The following is a 21196-nucleotide window of genomic DNA, read 5'->3' on the forward strand; positions in this document are numbered from 1 at the left end:
TAAGGCCCTGAAAACTTTGTCATAGAGCCTGATGTGGCTGAACCTGTATCATGATTGTGTTGATTAGTTGTTCTTTCTTGGTGCTATATATGTTCATTATGTTGTTGTTGTGTGGTTTTATCTTATTTTTAATCATTTTTAGCTGCCCAGAGTAAAAGCATTAGCAGTCATGCATATTGAACAAATATGTATACATAAATATATGGTTCAAATCCATCTAGATTTGGGTCAGCAATGTTTTGAGCAAAGCATCTGAGAAATACAAATGTAGCTGCTTATTGCAAAATGTTGTGTTCAGTGTCCAGTATTTATTGGTTGCTAAGAGCATGGCTATTAAGAGTGGCATAACCTAAAAACCTAAAGCACCATTTTTGTTCTTTATTTTTCCCAAAATAAAATAAACAAATCCCTTCCTCCCCACTAATATTTTTGCAATTAACATTCAGCAGCATGGCTTAGCAATGTTCTAGGATGAGACAGGTATACTGCCTGCTGACCACATTTGGCTAACTCTGGACTAAGTGCAAATATTAACTAAACTATGCAACTTCCATGGCCTAGCTAGCACATGGGTGTCAAACTCCCCGCATCATGTGATGTGTCACAATGTATCACAACTTTTTTTGCATTGTCAGACCTGGGTTGGGTGCAGCCCCCGTATGATGCAACCGGCCTCTGGGCCGGCAGCTTCACACCCCTGGCCTAGCACCTATGCTGGAGTTATCATTTCCCTCCTATTGCTTCATGTATCTGTTCATTTATTCCAGAAGACATAAACTGCCATATTTTCTCTGTAAATCTCAGTGACAACAGGGCAACTGGGTACACCCTACATCACTGTCTGTTGATAATTCTATTAATGAGAAGTTTTATTAGCCTCTTTGAACAACCTACAAGCAATCCAGCTATCCTCTCTGGGGTGAAAATAGGTTTTTGTCATCAAATACACTACGATACCTTCTAAATATTTTGGGAATAAATACAGGTTCTCACTGCTACTACATCAAAATAATCTTAAAATAAATCTTAAAATAAATCTTAAAAGTTTGTAGTGGGGTGCCCCAGGGCTCTGTTCTGGGCCCAGTGCTCTTCAACATCTTCATCAACGATTTGGATGAGGGGATAGATGGGGAACTCATCAAATTTGCAGATGACACCAAGCTGGCAGGAATAGCCAATACTCCAGAAGATAGGCTGAAGATACAGGAGGATCTGGACAGACTCGAACACTGGGCACTATCTAACAAAATGAAATTCAATTGTGAAAAAGTAAGGTTCTGCATTTAGGCAGGAAAAATAGAATGCACAGGTATACTGTAGTATAGGTGGTACCTTGCTCGATAGTAGTAACTGTGAGAGAGATCTCGGAGTCCTAGTGGACAATCACTTAAATATGAGCCAGCAGTGTGCTGCAGCTGCCAAAAAAGCCAACACAGTGCTAGGCTGCATTAACAGAGGGATAGAATCAAGATCACGTGAAGTACTAATATCACTTTACAATGCCTTGGTAAGGCCACACCTGGAATACTGCATCCAGTTTTGGTCACCACGATGTAAAAAAGATGTCGAGTCTCTAGAAAGAGTACACAGAAGAGCAACAAAGATGATTGGGGGACTGGAGGCTAAAACATATAGGGAACGGTTGCTGGAATTGGGTATGTGTAGTTTAATGAAGAGAAGGGTGAGGGGTGACATGATAGCAGTGTTTCAATATCTCAGGGACTGCCACAAAGAAGAGGGAGCCAAGCTATTCTCCAAAGCACCTGAAAGCAGGACAAGAAGCAATGGATGGAAACTAGTGAAGGAGAGAAGCAACCTGAATCCTTCGGGAGAAGTGCGGTATAAAAATTTAATTTAAATAAATAAATAAATAGAACTAAGGAGAAACTTCCTGACAGTTAGAACAACTAACCAGTGGAACAACCTGCCTCCAGAAGTGGTGAATGCTCCAACACTGGAAGTTTTTAAGAAGAGACTGGACAGCCATTTGTCTGAAATGTTATAGGGTTTCCTGCCTTAGCAGGGGGATGGACTAGATGACCTCCAAGGTCCCTTCCAACTTCTTCTTCTTCTTCTTATTATTATTATTATACTGAAATTATCTTCTCTCTTAACAGCTCTCTTCAGTTCCTTAATTTCAACAACTTTTAAGATGTGTGGACTTCAATTCCCACAGTTGGGCAAAGCAGTTTAAAATGTTGCTTCTTCTATTTTCTTAAAAATCTGGCTTTACAATAGGAATGTTTAGAATGCAGTTAGATGTCCCAATCCGATGTTAAATAAACAGTGGAATATGTCCTTTAGCGAATGAATGAATTTCAAAGGAAAATTTTATATGAAACATTAAAACTTTAATTTTCAGGAAGTTCCTTTATTCAAAAAGGTTTTTGTTAAGAGGTGGTTTCCTAACATATCACAATTTTGCTGATGTGGTAAAATGCAATTCCGCTTATTAATAAGCCACATACATGCTTACTAAATAAATAATATTTTATAAAGACCTTGTGGGCTAAGATGGGCAAGCTTTAATCAGTCGCAAGCTCACATCTTGCTGCGCATTGTTTCCATTTGCTTAGTACTATTGAAGGAACACTGGTGGACAGAAAACAGACTGGAAGGCATATCCACTTTATATTAAAATCTCTCTTAAAATCGTGATTATTTATTATCTTGCGGTTCAGGACAATTCTTTCGAAGCATTTTAAGCGCAATCTAAGCATTTGGAAACTGAACTGCAATTAAACACTGGGAAGCCAGAAAGCTTCGAAAGGTTGGTGGTAATTATTTTATAAGGGACAATGAAGAGTCGGGCCAAATACGAGTTCCTGCTTGACCGGTTTAGAAGTGTTTTAAAAATCCACAGGGGAAAGAAAAAAAAGAAGTGAAACCGAACGTCCCGCGAAACGGCCCAACTTGAGCCAACGCCCGCTGAGGAGAAAAAGAAAAACGGCAGCGCGCATGCGCCAGAACCATTTCCCCTCTCCTCACGCAGCCTCCGCGGCGGGACCCGCGTTTTCTTGAGGGCGGAGGTTCCTAATTGTTCAGCTTCAGAAAGCGTGAAGCACGAATAGAGGAGAGGTGGAGTTACGGCCCAATCACATGATTTATGGTCCAAACATGGCCGGAGAGGACTTCGTTGTCGGGGAGGCGGCCTCCACCGCCGCTACTACCCCGACTCAGTCTCCGAAGCACAAACAATCTAGTCTTGGGGGAAGCCGTTTCCGTTCTCCGTCTCAGGACCAGATATTCATCTGCTCGTTCCCATTTTGCGATGCCACCTTCAACCGGGGCTGGAAACTGGACGCGCACCTGTGTCGGCACACGGGAGAGGTACGGGAGAATGAAGTGGGGTGGGGGCTAAAAAGGCTACCTGGCGGGCAGCAGCTACAGCGGTGATTGGGTTATTGCACGGAAAACGTTTCCCGGGACGACCAACCGTTGGCCCGGAGTGCTGAGCGGAGGGCGGAAAGAGAGCCTTGCGGAAGGAGTGCGGCAGTTGCCATTGGAACGTGAGAGATGGGCGAACGACCAATCAGTAAGAAGTAACGGTGTGATAGGGCGGTATTGAGGAGAAGCGCATGCGCGGCGGTTACTATGGGAACTGAGGCGTTTGTTCGTTTCTTTGGTTTGGCGTTTGTATCTCTGGGTTACTCGTACCGCAAATAATTACGAATAGGTGGATTGGAACTCTGCATGACCATCGCCTGACCTCAGTTAGGCTGAAAAAAAAAAACCGGGTGCGAGCCAAAAATAGAAATTGCCTTTGGGCACGAGGCCAAAGGAACGAAACTTGGACTTAAACATACTGGTATATACCATGAATTAAATTACTGCTCTTTCTTTTTATTAAATCTCTTGGGTTCCTTACAAAAGTGGGGAGTGCCAAATTTCCAAGTACTGATGTTTTGATTTTACATATTACGTTCTCAACTAATTGATATTAATGTGGGATAAAAAATATAATGAAAACTTGTATGCACATTTTAACTGTATTTTTTTTATTTTTTATTTTAATCCCATTTATATCCCGCCCTTCTCCGAAGACTCAGGGCGGCTTACACTCTAAGCACAAACCAATGTGCTTAGCAATAGCCTTCATTCTATGTATATGCCTGCTTATTAGGGCTTTTGCCCCGCCGCCCCCCCCCCCCCAGCGGCATTATTACACAGTCAGCTTATTTCCCCCAACAATCTGGGTCCTCATTTTCCCTACCTCGGAAGGATGGAATTCGAACCTGCACTAATTGCAGGCAGCTGGTGTTACTTAAGGAGGCATTAGCCCACTGCTCCACCAAGGCTCTATAGAATGGTGATGGACTATATGCAACTCATTTTACACTGAATTGACAGTTCTAACTGCTGCTTCTTGGTCCCCAGAATCACTTGAAGAAGCAAATTATCCTATGACCTTTTTCTCCTCTGTAAAGTTGTGTATTTTCAACTAGGCATTCAGGTAAATAAAGGTTAGCAGAGAAGATAAAAATACTAGCACTAGTTCTCTATTGGAGCATTATGGGTTTAAGCTGGACACCCAAAAAAAGTGGTCCTGTCATAAGGACATATTAGGAAACAAAGTACCCTAACTCAGGATCTTAATCACTGTCAAGTATCCTTAATATGTGTTACTCTGTTACACTAGTGTTTTAAAAACATTGTTTATTTTTCATCTAAATGATGGATCAATTTTGATGGCTGAAAATGAATTATGGGAGTGTTTGAGTAACTGGAAAGTTTGCTGCTTGTTCATTGTGAATCAGATCTGTGAATTGATGGCCTCTAACGTGGTGGCTATAGACAATAATAGGTAAGTTTCTGTTAAGACCGAATTGGCAAAATGAGAAATTTCTAATGTAACTCTGGGAAAATAATAGTTGCTTATCACCAACAGAAAAGGAAGTAGAGAAAAATGGACATGAATGGGAGCTGAGAAAGCAAGCAGACATTTAAAAAGAGAATTAAAACAACATTTTTAAAATCTTTTTTTAATTTTACCAGCGACCCTTTGTTTGCATTTTTGAAGGCTGTGAAAAAGGCTTCACTAGAGGTTTCCACCTTAAGCGTCATTTTCTTACACATACTGGAGAAAAACAATTTGGGTAAGTATATTATAATTTGGGCAACAAAAGTCCTAAACAATTCTGACACCAGTTTGTATAGTTTACAACGTGTTTCTAGAATTTAGTGGATTATTCATATATCTCAGTGTTATCAAGGTGACAGTAGTAATAATTGTGTAAAATAACTAGATTGCAAGTTTTTTTATTGACTGAAAGTATATTAGTATGTTTAGCAGAAAGGAAATAAATCTAGGACTGCTGACAACATTTTTTTTTATTTAGGTAGATGTTGATAGATGTAGTTTATTTATTTAGATTGATCTATTTTACATGTTTAACATTAGTCTAAGCTTATTGGCTTAAACCAGTGTGTTTATTGTTAGCAAGTTACTTAAAATCAGATATTTGTTTTAGATACATCTACTACAATGTATTCATTTTTGTTTGATTATACTTTAATATTTATATAGATGCACAGTAGATGGTTGCAATAAAAAGTTTACAACAAAATCAAACTTGAACAAGCATGTTCTACGGAGACATCATCAGAGAAAATATGTAGTAAGTGCCTCTATTTCTTTGCTACTTCATTCCAGACATTAGGAAGTAGTTCTTGAAACTTGTGTAATTTAGTGAAGTCAACTCAACTCAACTCTGGCATCCTTAATGTGTTAAACTTGTTGCCATAATCTTCAACCAGATTGATTAAGGGCCAGGTTGATGGTATATTGAAGTCTCCAACATCTGTTGGAAATCTCCAGCATCTGGAAAGCATAATGCTTTGATAACTGTTGGCTATTTCACATATATCAACCATGGATGAAGCTGTACATCATAAACCTTAATCAATTGGTTTAGAAAGTTTTGTGAACTTAGTTTATCTTGCATGCTTAGGCTGTAGATCAGCAAGCCTATCCCACTCCTCCTGCTCTCCTTTGCAGTAACAGAAGATGGTGTACATCCTTGTAAATTGCAGATATGATAAGAGACAAGGGATATTTTTTTCTTGCCATAGTGGGCATGTTACATTCTGAAAAAAGTTTGTTTGTGCAGATTAATTGGAGCCTTGGTACATTCTCTAAACTACACTGGATTAATTGCTAATAATTTGAAGTCCTTTTTGCTAATTTGTACAATTATATAGTAAGCCTTTTGATAAATGATAAATGATAATTTAGGAGTTTAATGTGGGTTTTCTCTGACTAACCAAATTGATTTTCCAAACAGTGTGACTTTGAAAATTGTGGGCAATCTTTTAAAAAGCACCAGCAATTAAAAATACATCAGTCTCAACACACTGGTGAACCATTTTTCAAGTAAGTGAAACATTTTGACACTTTGCCTTTTTAGTTAAAGCCTGAGAATGAATTTTATTAATAACTTTAAGGATACCTGCAAGTAGGAATTAGAAATTGTTACAACAAGGAAGATATAATTAAAGGTCTTCAGATAGGGCTGGCATAGCTTAAATTCATATAATATGTGATAGGAAATATCAAGTTCACTGCTCATTCCTCTTTCTAATCTGGTGAACATTATACTTTTAACATTTTAGTGTGAAAATTGGTACCTCATATAAAAACAGTACACATTCATATTCTGAAGTACTTTTTCTGAGAAAATACTTGTTCAGTTACAAGGTACCAATTTTCACACTTGTTATTTTCTATCCCCTCTTCTTTGATAGTTTAAATTGACCTGAGTTTTGTACTTTCCAACCACAGTATCTGACTTAAGCACCTCAGAAATTTCCAGTTTTAACTTTGGCTTGTGTTTATTATTTGATTAGTAGACAATGACTGTTAAATTTATTTAATGTACATCAAAATACATAAAACTAAACATAATCTGTGAATTACGCTGAGCTTGTCGATCGGAAGGTCAGCAGTTTGGCGGGTCGAATCCTGAGTGCCGCGTAACAGAGTGAGCGCCTGTTACTCGTCCCAGCTTCTGCCAACCTAGCAGTTTGAAAGCACGTAAAAAATGCAAGTAGAAAAATAGGGACCACTATGGTGGGAAGGTAACAGCGTTCCGTGCGCCTTTGGCGTCTAGTCATGCCGGCCACATGACCACGGAGACGTCCTCGGACAAGCGCTGGCTCTTCGGCTTTGAAACGGAGATGAGCACCGGCCCCTAGAGTCGGAAACGACTAGCATGCACGTGCGGGGGAAACTTTACCTTTACTTTACCTTTATATGTAGTATTCCCTCAGGCATATTTTTGCCTTCCTGATCTGAACGCAGAGAATCTTCTCTGAATGTTTTTACTGAAAGGTGATGTTACAGAATGAAGAACTGAAGGAAAAAAGTTTGTTTTCAGTCGCAAGAGAGTTTATACCTCACAGTTCATAAACAGTGATTTCTATTTTCATTTTGAGTGACTGTGTTTGTTGTCCCACAGGTGTGGTCATGAAGAATGTGGAAAGCGCTTTTCTTCACCCAGCCATTTAAAACGTCATGAGAAGATTCACCAAGGTAATTATTCCTTTGTTTCAGCAATACTAAAAGAGTAAGAATTGGGGTAATGTAGTTATTTTAACCATGATTAGTTGAATAAGCTACACTAAAGGAATTCACACAAGAGTCGGAAACAAACAACATATTATATAAATTAGACAGTTGAGGTGCAATGCAAATAAGTGTAGATCAAATGAGAAAAGTCTGAATAAAGTAGTTTTTTAAAAATAGTAAATAAGCATTCAAAGTGTAGATGTTGGCTATAAAATTAGAAAGTAATTTTAGAAAGTTCATCCACTTGATTAATGATAGTTGCCCGAGTCTGTGTTGCCTTGTTTAATGCATTTATACCCCATATGTTCATTGTTTTTAACCCTAGCTTACTGTAAGCAGCTGTGCTTGCATTTGCTATATTAAGGTTCTGCAAGTGAGTCGGTTTTTTTACTCCCTTTTGCACAGCTGGAGAGTAAGAGCTTGCTGTTGTAACTCCCAGTTTCTTTTATTATGGCTGTGGAAATGGAATTTGAAGATTTGCAGTTCAGTGACATCTAAGCAATTATATTTCTTCTGCCCTCCCGCTTTATAAGCAGAAGGCACTGTGCAAAATAAGGAGCAAGGCCCTAGACCAGGGGTGTCAAACTCGCAATGTCACGTGACGTGTGGCGACGTATCACAAGTTTTACCCCATTACCGGAGCTGGGGTGGGCACGGTTTCAGCATGACGCATCGGTTTGACACCCCTGCCCTAGACTGTGAGTTCAAGTCTTGCCTTAGTCCTGAAAGCCAGCTGTGTCACCTTGGGCCAGTCACTCTCTCAGCCCAAACCAGCTCCCAGGGTAGTGGTTGTGGGGAAAATAGGAAGGTTTGTTTAATATGTTCACTGCCTTGAATTATTTGTAAAAATAATAAAGGTGTAAAATATGCATTTATTTTTTGAAGCCAGTTAACATCACTTTTTGTTATAGGTTATGCATGCAAAAAAGAGAGTTGTTTGTTTGTTGGAAAAACCTGGTCAGAATACCTGAAACACATGAGACTCAGTCATGTGGGTAAGTAAGTAGAGTTACTTTCATAATTGAGGCAGCATACATTGATTGATAAACGCATCTTAAAAGTCATGCAGTAATCCTGTTATTTAAAAAGAAGCTAATTCACGTTAGAGCTCCATTGAATATTTCTTCTGCTACAAGTAGAGCTGGACTTACGACTAACATTTTTGTTGCTAAGCAAGACAGTTGTTAAATGAGTTTTGCCCCATGTTACAATCTTTCTTGCCACAATTGTGAAATGAATCAGTTGCAGATGCTAAATTAGTAACATGGTTAAGTGAAACTGGCTTGCCCATTGACTTTGCTTGTCAGAAGGTCGCAAAAGGTGATCATGTGACCCTGGGTCACTGCAAATATGATAAATATATGCCAGTTGCCAAGCATCCAAATTTTGATCACATGAACATGGAGATCCTACAATGGTTGTGTGAAAAACTCATGTCACTTTTTTTCAGTGCTGTTGTAATTTTGAACTGTCACTAAATGGTTGTAAGTCGATGACTGTGTTCTATTTCCATTTTTATGAATAAAATATTTTCCATAAATAGAATATATCAATTGTTGATTCACAGCTTCTCATACATAATACATGTGATGAATATGTAGATCAGGGGTATCAAACTGCTGGCCCACGGGCCAGACGTGTCACAGGGAAGCCGCGCCCACCCCATTGCTGGCAATGGCAAAACAGTCCTGATATGTCGCACAATGTCACAAGTTTGACATGTCTGATATAGATACTTACAATAGAAGTGCAAGTATAAGACATGCTCATAGGATCACACAGAAGGTTCAGTGGGTCCACTGTTCTGTTTTCCAGCTGTGACTAGCTAGTAACTTTGAAAAGTCCACAAGAAGCATGTGATGTAATCAGACTCATCTGTTTCTATGGAAGGGTATTCAGAAATGTGTCTGATCCTCAAGTAACATATAAACACAGCAGCTACTGTATATTCCTATTCAGATGCTCTATAAATGGTGTGATTTGTTCTTAAATTTGAAGTGTTGCCTGTCATGTATATATGTATCATTTGTGCTTTAGAATTGGACAACTAATAAATTTAAATAAAATAACCACTTAAACCAGGCATGTCCAACCTTTTGGCTTGCCACTTTGACCATACATAAAATTTATAATATAGTTAATGTATATGAATACACATATTAAAATTTTATAGTGTTGTGGGGGCTGTATTACCAGCTGTCCAAGACCACATGTGGCTGTTAGCTGCTGGTTGGACACTCCTGATTTAAATCAAACTCTCTTCTCCTGAAATTGTATCACAGCTATGCAATCCAGGAAAAAAAAGTTGCTTAAAGAAATTACGAGCAGAGCATTTCTCAACTTCAAAGTATCTTTCCTTTCTGAACCTGAATGCTGCACAACTATTATTTACTATGGTGGTCAAGGTAATACACTGATAGTAATATTGTTCTTTGGGAAGAAATTTAAAGAATTATGCTTAGGACTCTGCTTCTGCCTTTTGTTTTTCCTTTTCCACTAGAACCAGTTACCTGTCAAGTGTGTTCCAAAACACTGACTCGCAAAGATTATCTGAAATGTCACATGAAAACACATGCCGTTGACAGAGAAGTTTTTAAATGTCCAAAGGAGGGCTGTAAAAGAACATACACAACAGTGTTCAACCTTCAAAGTCATATTCACTCATTTCATGAGGCAAAAAAACCTTTTGTGTGTGACCACCCTGGCTGCGGAAAGATTTTTGCAATGAAAGTAGGCATTTTAAACACTATTATTTGATAAATATTGTTCATCTTCTATTTCAGGTCATAAAAATATTTTTATTCTTTACAGCAAAGCCTCATAAGGCACATGGTACTACATGATCCTGATAAGAAAAGGTTGGACAAAAAAGTAAGTCACATTCTTGAATTTTCTCCTAGTAAGAGCTTACAAAAATGAAACAAATATATAATTTTGAACATGAAACACACTGCATTCCAGACGTTCTCCTGAACTTCTCTGAATAAGTCATGGTTTGGTCAAAACAAAACCCAGAACATTTTTGTACTTCTGGGCTTAGCTAAACAAAATAAAGATTTTCTTGTTCTTAGAACAAAGCTTACAGAGATCCTCAAATGATTTCATGGCAAGCAGGGCCAGGCTTCAGCCCATTGTGCCCTCTCTCCCTTTTTCTCAATATGATATGTCTCAATAGCCCAAATACTTCCATGATCTTCCTAGCACCTCCTTTATTTCCTTCACCAATGTCTTTGACTGTTTCCGATCATTATTTCTCCAAAATATTTCTGCATGTAACAGCTGTGTTTCAATCCATATCTGGGATAATTCAACTTTGGTCCAGATCTGGATTCAGTGTACTAGTTCTGATTGGATCAGTCTTATCTGAAATCATCTGCTCTGATACGAATCTTTTGCAACTGTATAATAACTAGTAATATTCTCTTGGGGAAGGGTTATACAGGCAATTCTTATTCATGATAGTCATGTTCTCTAAAATTACCCTGACTACTGAATTAGTGAATGCTCAAACCTCAGCTGGGATGTGTGTGTTGGGTGATTCCAATGTTTTGCCCCTCTGCATGTCTGAAAATAAATGGAAGAGCACCATGTATTGGTTTTGAGTTACAAAAGCATTTTTCCAAACAAGTGAATTCACATATGCAGAATCTGCAAATAAAGAGAAATGGCCTGTACAAACTTCAGTAGAGTTTATGCAAAGTGGTTCAGTTTAATCATGATGGTTCAAGTCATCAAGAAAAAAGACCGGTCTCATTTAAGCTTTCATGAAGATTTTCTTAAAGCTTATGCAGTCTTGACCTTTCAATTGTTGTTGATAATTAGAAGATTATTTGCTATTGACAAGGGGGTTTGTGTAGGGGGGGGAGATTAAAGGGCAAAATGGGAATTTTAAGCATTGCAGAGGCTTAAAGTATTTGACCTGTTTTCTAGTGGGGAAAATAGGGCTGAGTTTGGAAGGTTTTCAGAGTTTTTAGGAAGAAGATAGCTTAATCCTCTGTAAGACTTAAAAGAGTCCCACCTTGTTCTCACCTACGCCAAGAAAAACTCTGAAACCCCTCCCCATACAGTCTGGAAGCAGTAAATAGTGTCTGGGATGGCTGGGACTGGGGTGGCTAACATGATATATTTATAGCACTCTGAGCAGTTTATAGAATCAGTATATTGTCCCCAACAATCTGGGCCCTCATTTTACCGACCTCAGAAGCATGGAAGGCTGTGTCTGTCGTTAAAATACTTAGAGGCATCAGCCTTCCCAGACCTTCAGAACAGTGCCAGTCTTAGTCTGTTATCTGCTATCAATGTAGCCACATTGGGAGTTTTTGCCATTATTCTAGGATATCCTGAGGGCATGAAATGTAGGGCCTTTTGTACCTGAGATTAAATAGAGAAAGATAAGAATCTTTCCACTCAGCTTTGGTGCTTTTTCCTGGGTTGCTTCTTCCTGCTTTAGTTAGCCTTTCCTTCCAAATTTCCCTCCCTCCTTCCAAATTGATCTAAGGTTCCCTTAATTCTCCTGTGATATTCCAAAACCCAGTTGGCAAAACTGCAAGTCACAGACAATTTTATTGTTAACTGTTCTCAGTTTTTAATGACAAAAAAAGGGATATTCCATTACAGCTCTCTTTTGGATCTTGCTTCCTCAGAAACCACAGCAAAAGCGGAGCCTGGCCTCTCACCTCAGTGGATATATCCCTCCGAAAGTACAGCGAAGAAACTTATCTTCAGTGGAAGAATCTCTGCCTGCATCTGCAGCAAGCAGCAAACAACAGGCTGCTGATGGCCAAAATGCCATTCCTTGACAACAGTTTTAGATGTGCCTAACAGTCACCATGAGACATGCTCACAAGAAGTGGCTTTGAGATGGTGGTCATTGCCAGGTTTATAGAATTGGTACAGAAGGCTGAAGGTCAATGCACCAAAATGACTTGTCGTATTCTTTTTCCATTCCATTTTTAGAAGAAAAAAACGATCACTGCTTAGTTACATCTGAGTCCATAACGTTGCTTCCATTCTTCTGAACGTCTGCATTTTTCTCCACAAGATTTAATTTCTGGATCTCTTTCTTTGATAAGTGTCTCAATATACAAGTACTCCTTCCTTCTGCAGTAATAGAGGGCATGGAGTGATACGTAGCTTTCTCACGCATTGTATCCAAGATCTTATCAAAAAATGTTAACTGAAAATAAGATGAATTGGCTTAATGAACAGTTTGAATATATTTTGCATCTATTAAGGGACGTTGTTAAATACAAGTCATTCTATTTTATACAAATAAAATACCCCAATGGATCATGAAACTGGCAAACCAAAATTCAAACAGTCTAAATACTGGCTTGCAGATCTTCATGAGCATGAATGAAAGTTATATTCCTATCTTTCTGAAAATTTACAGCTTACTGCTCCCAACTTTACTCTCTGTGAAGCTCACTCACTATTATCTTACAATTTCTAAGTCAAGCACCCAAAAGTATTGATATTAAGCTAATATATACTCTTTCTGGTTTTAATGATGCTTCCTTCAAGTAATGTTGTAATTCCAATTATGTAGCAATAAAAGGGAAAGGATATTATTTCACTGACAAATGTAGCAGTAGGCAGTGCAAAGCAAATAAGCTTTTATTCTTTTGACCCAGATGAAACCGCTTCCTGGCAATCCTTACCCTTCAGACTGAGAGCCGAAAGCCCCCCTTGATGCTGAATTACAAGCAGCCCAGCCTCCATTGCAATAGTGAAAGATGCTGGGAAGTGAAACACGTATTTTTTTCCCCATTTGACAGGAAACAGTGATTTTAGAAACCAACTTAGAATACTATGATCTCTGCCAAGAGATCATACCCCAAAATGTTCCAATAAACTTACCATCTTTTCAGGTCCATCAGAAATACTTTTTTGATGCAGCATAATTTTCACATGGTACTTCTTGTCAATCCATTCTTGAATTTGTTTTACTTTTGTACTGAAATCGTGTTGCTCTGTAACTGTGGACATTTTAATAATCTTCTGTTGAACAGGCCCTGTTAAAATAAGATCATGAGTTAAACTAGTTCCTTTCAATTTGTTAATAGGATGTAGTTCACTTCAGTTAAAAAGTAAAAACAAGCACGTACACAAACATACACACATACATCAGTTTTGTCCAATTTAATGAGGACATGCCCTTGTCCTATGCAGAAATCAAATAAGATGAAATATGGCCTTGGTCACAAAACACCGCCCACCCCTGGTTTAATGTATTATGTGAGCCAGGCTACCATGGCTAAATTAACCAAAGCTTATAATAAACTGGGACTTAGCATAACATCTGAATTGCCAGTATCTTTCACAGAAACTATGCATACCTGCTTTGGGGATGGCTTTCTCATCTCTAATTTTGAGGCGCTCTTCATAAATTTGTTTTCCTGTCATTAGCCTATACTTGGGTGGATCTGTTTTCTCAGACAACAGGACAAGATTCATCCCTCTTTCATCCATGATATGAAGTACATTTGCCCTATGCATTTCTCCCATGTCTTCACCATTCTCATCAATTAGTTGTATCTTGTTGTATGGGATTCTCCTCCCAACACTTTCAAATATTTCTCTGGCATTTTTCTTTTTTTTCTTCTCTTCAATGACTTTTGTACAGAATGCTCGACTGTAAGAGTCTTTCTTATCACGTGCTGCTTTTAGCCAAATCTGAGCTACTGCTGTATTTTTCTCTGGCTGCATCGTGAAGCTGGCAATATACCGAGTTATGGAATTCACTTCTTTCCTTCCAGCCAGATCCAGTAATTTCTTCAGGTAGAATGACGTCATTCTAGGATGGGAGCAGAAAATAAAACATATAACCATGCAATCAAAATTTATTATTTTAAAGTTCATTGTCAAGTTACCTTTTTAATTTAAAAATATTATGTAAAGTTAGTGTTTGAAATTCAATTTTAAAAAGTTTCCAAAGTTCTAAAAACATGTTTTTAAGACCCTTGACAAAGAAAATATTAAACTGTTAAATGCTTAGTTTAGTTCATTTTTATTGAGTAGACAAAGCCAGTTTTTAGAGTTGTGTGAATGTGCTATTTCAATAGTGTACCCATACACAAAATATTAAAAATGCAAGACAGAGATATAAGAATTAATGTGTGTATAAAATACTTACAACAATACTTACAACAATATGACAATAAGGCTATCTATGTACTGACACTATTTAAATAGCATGTTAAGCTATGGTTGCTTAATACTGGATTATTGAATAGACTGCTAGTCTATATTTTAAGCTTTTAAGCTATGGCTTATTAAATGAGATCAAAAACGAAATCACATTTAAGCTTAGTGTGATCTAACTCAGGGTCCCCAACCCCCAGGCCATAGCCCACTATTGGGCTGTGAACCATTCAAAACCGGGCCAATAGTGGCGTATAACAATCCAAAAATTACAGCCTTATACGTTTTGTGCATGTAGTCTTTGTTTAACCAGATGTCCCAATATGTTGAATTGCAACTCCTCTAATTTCTTCAAAATATGCTTAAAGGAATACTTATGTGAGAAATTTCTGTTCAGCATTTCAGGAACATCTCAATGTATTTTCTTTTCAAAACCTGTTTTCAGTAATGGTTAGATCAGGCCATAAAAAAGGTAAAGGTTCCCCCGCACATGCTTGCTAGTCGTTTCCAACTCTAGGGGCCGGTGCTCATCTCCGTTTCAAAGCCGAAGAGCCAGCGCTTGTCCAAGGACGTCTCCGTGGTCATGTGGCCGGCATGACTAGATGCCAAAGGCGCACGGAACACCGTTACCTTCCCACCGTAGTGGTCCCTATTTTTCTACTTGCATTTTTACGTGCTTTCGAACTGCCAGGTTGGCAGAAGCTGGGACGAGTAACAGGCACTCACTCTGTTATGAGGCACTCAGGATTTCACCCGCCAAACTGCCGACCATCTGATTGACAAGCTCAGCGTCCTAACCCACTGAGCCACCACATCCCTAGAGCAGGCCAAAGAGCATGTTAAAAACAGTTCACAGACCTCTGAAGAAGAGGCAAAACTAGTGATAGAAAATTGCCTGAATAAGAATAAACTTTTAAAAATCTTTTTGGTTTTATTCTGTCACAGAATTCCTTGCAGAATCCTTGGGTTACGTGATGTTGCAAGTTTGACATTCTTGATCCAGAATCATTTTATTCCTAAATTTAAACTACAAGAGAGCAGCAATAAATGTATTTTTTATCATCTCATTAGTATTGGGACAGTGACTTCCAAATTTATGTTCTCCACAAGTGAAGCAGTGACAAAAGAATCCCTGAGGATAAAGTTATTCACATACCACCTTTTTATACAATTTATTTTCCTAAGTGCACTATGGGGTTGAAAAGGTTTCAGGTTTTGAAACACATTGCCAAACCAAAGAGGAATAGAAGACAGGTTTGTGGAACAGAAAATGTGGATTTAGTAAAGACAAGCTGTAGGCCTGAACTGGCTAGTTGTTTTTGAGGAACCTGGGATTCCATTCCTCCAAGCCAAAAGTATGGGGTCGGTGCGATCCTAGCTTCTACACCTTGCACTTTCGAGCGTTAACTCTCTTGGTGGCAAAACCCGTTACTCCCTGCAGAAGATCCTTGGTTCAAAGCCTTATCTTGCCTGGGACGGGCTAAAACAACCATAACTTGGCTTTTTTATGATATGTGGACTTCGGCTCTTAAGACATCTTACACATCCACACTCTTTAAAGCAGGGGTCTTCAAACTTGGCCCTTTTATGACTTGTGGACTTCAACTCCCAGAATTCCTCAGCAGCTGGCTGAGGAATTCTGGGAGTTGAAGTCCACAAGTCATAAAAGGGCCAAGTTTGAAGACCCTTGCTTTAAAGGCTGAGAAACTGGGTTACAGTGCAGCGGGCAAACGCAGGCACGAAGGTCAGCTGAACTGTTAATGCGAAGAAGACAAGCCAGGATGCATCCCAAGCTAGGCGACCCAGGACGGCCGTTTCCTAACTGCTTTCATAGAAATAACTGCATTTGGGGCTGCTTTAAAAAGGAAAAAAAAACAAAATGCTGCAAATGTAGGTGCTAGGAACACCCTTTCAGGGTTCTCTTGCCTCGCCCTTGTACCTACTGCAAGGTAGACAGACACTCACCTGACGCGGAAGCCCCAGTGCAGGAACGGGAGAAAGGAAGGGGCAGAGATGCCAGAGAGGAAGAGGAGGAGCTGGTGAGCTAAGGGGGCGGGGTTAAAACCTCCCAAGGCGCTATCCGCACAGCGTCTCCGTCCTGCGGGGTCGTGGTTGTCCCCAAAGGTTGTGGTTTTTTTTGTGGTTTTTTTTTGCAAAGGGAGCTGGACCTTTTTTGGGTTGTTTTTTTTTTTGCTTGAAAGCGTTTGGCTTCTCATCCAAGAAGATTCCTCAGTTCTGGATGAGAAGCGAAACCTTTTCACGCAAAAGCACCTTCGGGACTCCCTGGGCTAGTGGTAGGCAACCTCGGCTGTCTTATGACTCATGGACTTCAACACCCAGAATTCCTGAGTCAGCTGTGCTGACTCAGGAATTCTGGGAGTTGAAGTCCATGAGTCATAAGAGAGCCGAGGTTGCCTACCCCTGCCCTGGGCGCTCTTCTTCTTTTGGTTCCTTGGAACCGTCTCCTCGGAGATCTCACGTCAATCCCGGTTTTGTGTGTGTGTGTGTGTGTGTGTGTGTGTGTGTGTGTGAGAGAGAGAGAGAGAGAGAGATCTGCTTCCTTGCGCATGCACGCTGCTTTTTGGTCGACCCACTTGGGCTGGGTGGGTGGTTTCCCCAGTAGGCGTCTGGAGGCGACGGGTGCCGACTTGCGTGTCGCTCCGACTCCTTATCCGTTGGGATCGGCTGTCCACGTTTCCTAGTCCGGCAGACCGCGGAGCAGAGGTGGAAGGTCGTGTTCCACGTCTGGGGAGGAACGCAGAGTCTGGTGGGAGCGAGCGGCCGCCCCCTCCCTCCCCTCTGGCTTTGGCCGGGCGGACGAGGGGGACCCGCACGGAGGAAGGGGACAAGCGAGCCGTTCGGGGTGTTACCTTTGTTTTGGCCGGGGTCCGTTCTCCGAGCTTGCTGTTTAGAATGGGCCCCTGCCAAAAGCTAGAATATTCTCCGCAGTCTCTTAATGCTTCGGTTTTCTCCTGCTCGCGGTTTAAGCAGAGAAGGAAGTTTTAAGGGAATTTGGGAGAGAGCTGACAAGCAGTTAGGACTGGCGATTGATCTTTGCAACTTGCATCGCTTGCCTTGCCCCGCAAAAAAGCCAGTGATCGCTGCCTTAGAGCAGGGGTAGGCAACCTCGGCTCTTTTATGACTCATGGACTTCAACTCCCAGAATTCCTGAGCCAGCTTGGCTGGCTCAGGAATTCTGGGAGTTGAAGTCCATGAGTCATAAAAGAGCCGAGGTTGCCTACCCCTGGCCTAGAGCCTTCCTCCGTCTTCTGCCGCTACTTGGTTGCCTCTGGGGGGGGCAGAAGTTCACCCTCTGTCCCCCTTCTTCGCTTGTATTCACTACTTGAAGCGAGCAGTTGCAAACCAGTCTTGCCAAGAAAACTGCAGGGACTTTTCCAGGCATTCGCCAAGAGTCGAAACTGACTGGAATGAATCCCTTCCTCCCCGCCCCAAATGATAAACCATGGATTAAAAGCCACCCGCTCGTGAAACCCACTAAATTCAAGTAAATCACTGTTATGGGTTAAAATGTTACGCAGGAAATACGAGTTGCTTGTTCGAGGCTTGACATATTCTGTGATTCCTGTTCTTTCCCTTCCGCTAGAGCAGCGTTTCTCCTTAACAATTTTGAGACGTGTGGATTTCAACTTGGCTAAGAATGAGGTAAGGGCTCAGTGGGTTAGGACGCTGAGCTTGTCGATCAAATGGTCGGCAGTTTGGCAGGTCGAATCTTGAGTGCCGCCGCCTGTTACTCATCCCACCTTCTGCCAACCTAGCAGTTCGAAAGCATGTAAAAAATGCAAGTAGAAAAATAGGGACCACTACGGTGGGAAGGTAACAGCGTTCTGTGTGCCTTTGGCGTCTAGTCATGCCGGCCACATGACCACGGAGACGTCCTCGGACAAGCGCTGGCTCTTTGGCTTTGAAACGGAGATGAGCACTGGACCCTAGAGTTGGAAATGACTAGCACACGTGTGGGGGAACCTTTACCTAAGAATGAGGTGCTAAACAAAAACAAGCCAAAAATGGACAATTAAGTTAAATTTAATCTAAAGTTAATTAAAAATATAATTTATTGTCTGTATTTTCCCTTTTCTGTCACATTAAAAATTATATGGTGGCAGCTTAATTTAGAGGAAGAAGAATTAAGTATGCCTGTTGGGAGATTAAACCTTTCTCAGGTCAGATGTGCTAGAACAGGGGTCCCCAACACCCCAAAACACACACACACACACACAGTCTCTGGACCAGGGGTGTCAAACTCAATTTCATTGAGGGCCGCAACAGCATTGCGGTTGCCCTTAGGGGGCAGGGTGGGTGTGGCCTACTGGGTGGGCATGGCTAGAGTGCGTATGGCCTACTGGGTGAGCATGGCCAGCTCTACATCGTTCGCATCAAGGGTGCCTATGGGGGCCTGGGCAGGAGTGGGACAGATCTGATGGTCTCTGGCAGAAGGAGGGTCTCTGGGCCAGGGCCAAGGCAGTGGGGGCCATTCCCTCACTGTTTCCAGGATGGCTTCGCGGGCCACATGAAACCACTTCGCGGGCCGGATCTGGCCCCCGGGCCTTGTGTTTGACATGTCTGCTCTGGACTGTGGCATGCCAGCAACCGGTCTGCATAAACAAGGAAAGCCCCATCTACTGGATGCAAGCAGTACACAAAACCACGCACTCTGGTCTGTGGAAAAATCTCTCCACGGAACTGGTCCCTGGAGCCCAAAAGGTTGAGGACTTCTGTGCTAGAATATAGTTCCTGTCATCCCAGTCAACATAAAAATATGGCATTTTTCACAGTCTTGATGGCCATCCTACACAACTAGAATAAAATAACTGTTTTGTGTAATGCTGCAGAGGGCACTGCTGCCTTTGTCTTGAGAAGAAACTGCTGCAGAAGTTTAGAAGCTTCAGCTGGGCCCTTCATTCAGATCATGTTTAAGGGGATATACCATGTGAATGGAGCTGTTGTGAGAGCTGTATTACTTCATAGCTTTCTCTTATGGTGCATTTTATCCTCTTGATTATTTGCTGTCTTAAACGTTGTGCAGAAAGCAGGCTGTAGATTGCAAAATTCAGCACTGAAATGGATTGGAAAAGGAGGAGAGTGCACCAGAATTGGTGGGTTCTCTGTTAGCTCTATGATATCTGGCTGCAGAAAAATGAACTGTTCTACATGCTGTCTTTGCTGACATCTACTGGTCATTAGGAATTTTGTAACTTAGTTGTTTGCTTATCTTTTTAAAAAATGTTTATTATTTTTTTAACATAATCACCTTGATATTTGGTAAACAGCGTGTTGTCTGGGTTTATATTTACAAACAATAAAAATTAGTTTCTATAATTCTATAATCCACATAGTTGCTTTCCTTGATTTTCTCTTCTTCCAATAATATTCTCATTTATCAACCTTAAATTAGTACATTTCTTAGTATTTTGATAGATAACAATTGAATATAAACATTTTTCTAGTATTTATAAAAGTAACAATCACATCAGTGTGAAGCTTCTTTTCTAATTAATCACCTTATCATAGATCCTGTTTTTAAAGTTCTTATTTAAATTTATTTTCCCCTCAATGTTCAAAAACATTTTTACCTGTTAAGATTTTCTTAGCATTAGTTAGTAAAAAGGTAAAGGTTCCCCCGCACATGCGTGCTAGTCGTTTCCGACTCTAGGGGCCGGTGCTCATCTCCGTTTCAAAGCTGAAGAGCCAGCGCTTGTCCGAGGATGTCTCCGTGGTCATGTGGCCGGCATGACTAGACGCCAGAGGCTCACGGAATGCTGTTACCTTCCCACCATAGTGGTCCCTATTTTTCTACTTGCATTTTTACGTGCTTTTGAACTGCTAGGTTGGCAGAAGCTGGGACCAGTAACAGGCACTCACTCTGTTACGCGGCACTCGGGATTTGACCCGCCAAACTGCCGACCTTCTGATCGACAAGCTCAGCGTCCTAACCCACTGAGCCACCGTGTCCCTTTGGAGTTAGTTATGCTTAACTATTTAAGTCTTTTTCCTCATATAAGCCATCCCAACAATTTTACATTTCTCATATCTTAAAACAAAAACAAAAAAGAGAAGAAAAAAAATGAAGGGAATAATATACTACTTAAAAAACATGTACCTTCTTAAGCTAAGATACATTTCTGTTCAAAAAAAAATTCTATTATTTTTAACCATATTCAAACAAATATTTAATCTTTAAGTGTTAAGAATAGAATCTTAGAATTAATTCTTAGAGGTCACCTAGTCCAACCTGCTACACACCCCAGGATCTGCAGCTAAAGCACTTTGGACAGATGACTGCCCAGCTTCTGAAGACTGGATGACTTCAAGAAGCAACCTTTGCCACTGGTTGACAGGTCTTACTGTTAAAAGATTCCTCATAATACTGTAGCCAAATTTATTTCCCCATAGTTTCAACCAAAAAACACCTGAAAGCAGGACAAGAAGCAACGGATGGAAACTAGTCAAGGAGAGAAGCAACCTAGA

The 21196-nt window shown here is 40.5% G+C and overlaps 2 protein-coding genes across 4 annotated transcripts; one reads left to right on the forward strand and one right to left on the reverse strand.

The window, feature by feature from the left end:
* The first annotated feature begins 2607 nt into the window (after positions 1–2607).
* Positions 2608–12442, forward strand: GTF3A (general transcription factor IIIA). Its single transcript, XM_083362223.1, has 9 exons — positions 2608–3330; positions 4996–5096; positions 5528–5618; positions 6285–6373; positions 7458–7531; positions 8479–8562; positions 10068–10297; positions 10379–10438; positions 12211–12442. Exons 1-9 carry the CDS (start codon positions 3100–3102, stop codon positions 12364–12366), a joined length of 1116 nt encoding a protein of 371 aa, XP_083218349.1. The 5' UTR covers positions 2608–3099; the 3' UTR covers positions 12367–12442.
* Positions 12112–17678, reverse strand: MTIF3 (mitochondrial translational initiation factor 3). Of its 3 annotated transcripts, none has more exons than XM_083362227.1 (4): positions 17581–17678; positions 13906–14363; positions 13427–13581; positions 12112–12743 (listed from the first exon to the last, which is right to left on the reverse strand). In XM_083362227.1, exons 2-4 carry the CDS (start codon positions 14360–14362, stop codon positions 12537–12539), a joined length of 819 nt encoding a protein of 272 aa, XP_083218353.1. In that variant the 5' UTR covers position 14363; positions 17581–17678; the 3' UTR covers positions 12112–12536. The 3 variants fall into 3 exon arrangements, with proteins under 3 accessions (XP_083218353.1, XP_083218352.1, XP_083218351.1); XM_083362226.1 differs by lacking the exon at positions 17581–17678 and adding an exon at positions 16676–17063 and having other exon boundaries at positions 12112–12667; XM_083362225.1 differs by lacking the exon at positions 17581–17678 and adding an exon at positions 16676–17063.
* Between the last annotated feature and the right edge of the window lie 3518 nt (positions 17679–21196).

This window comes from Vipera ursinii (assembly GCF_947247035.1).
Source record: "Vipera ursinii genome assembly, chromosome: 4".
Classification (NCBI taxonomy): Eukaryota; Metazoa; Chordata; class Lepidosauria; order Squamata; family Viperidae; genus Vipera; species Vipera ursinii.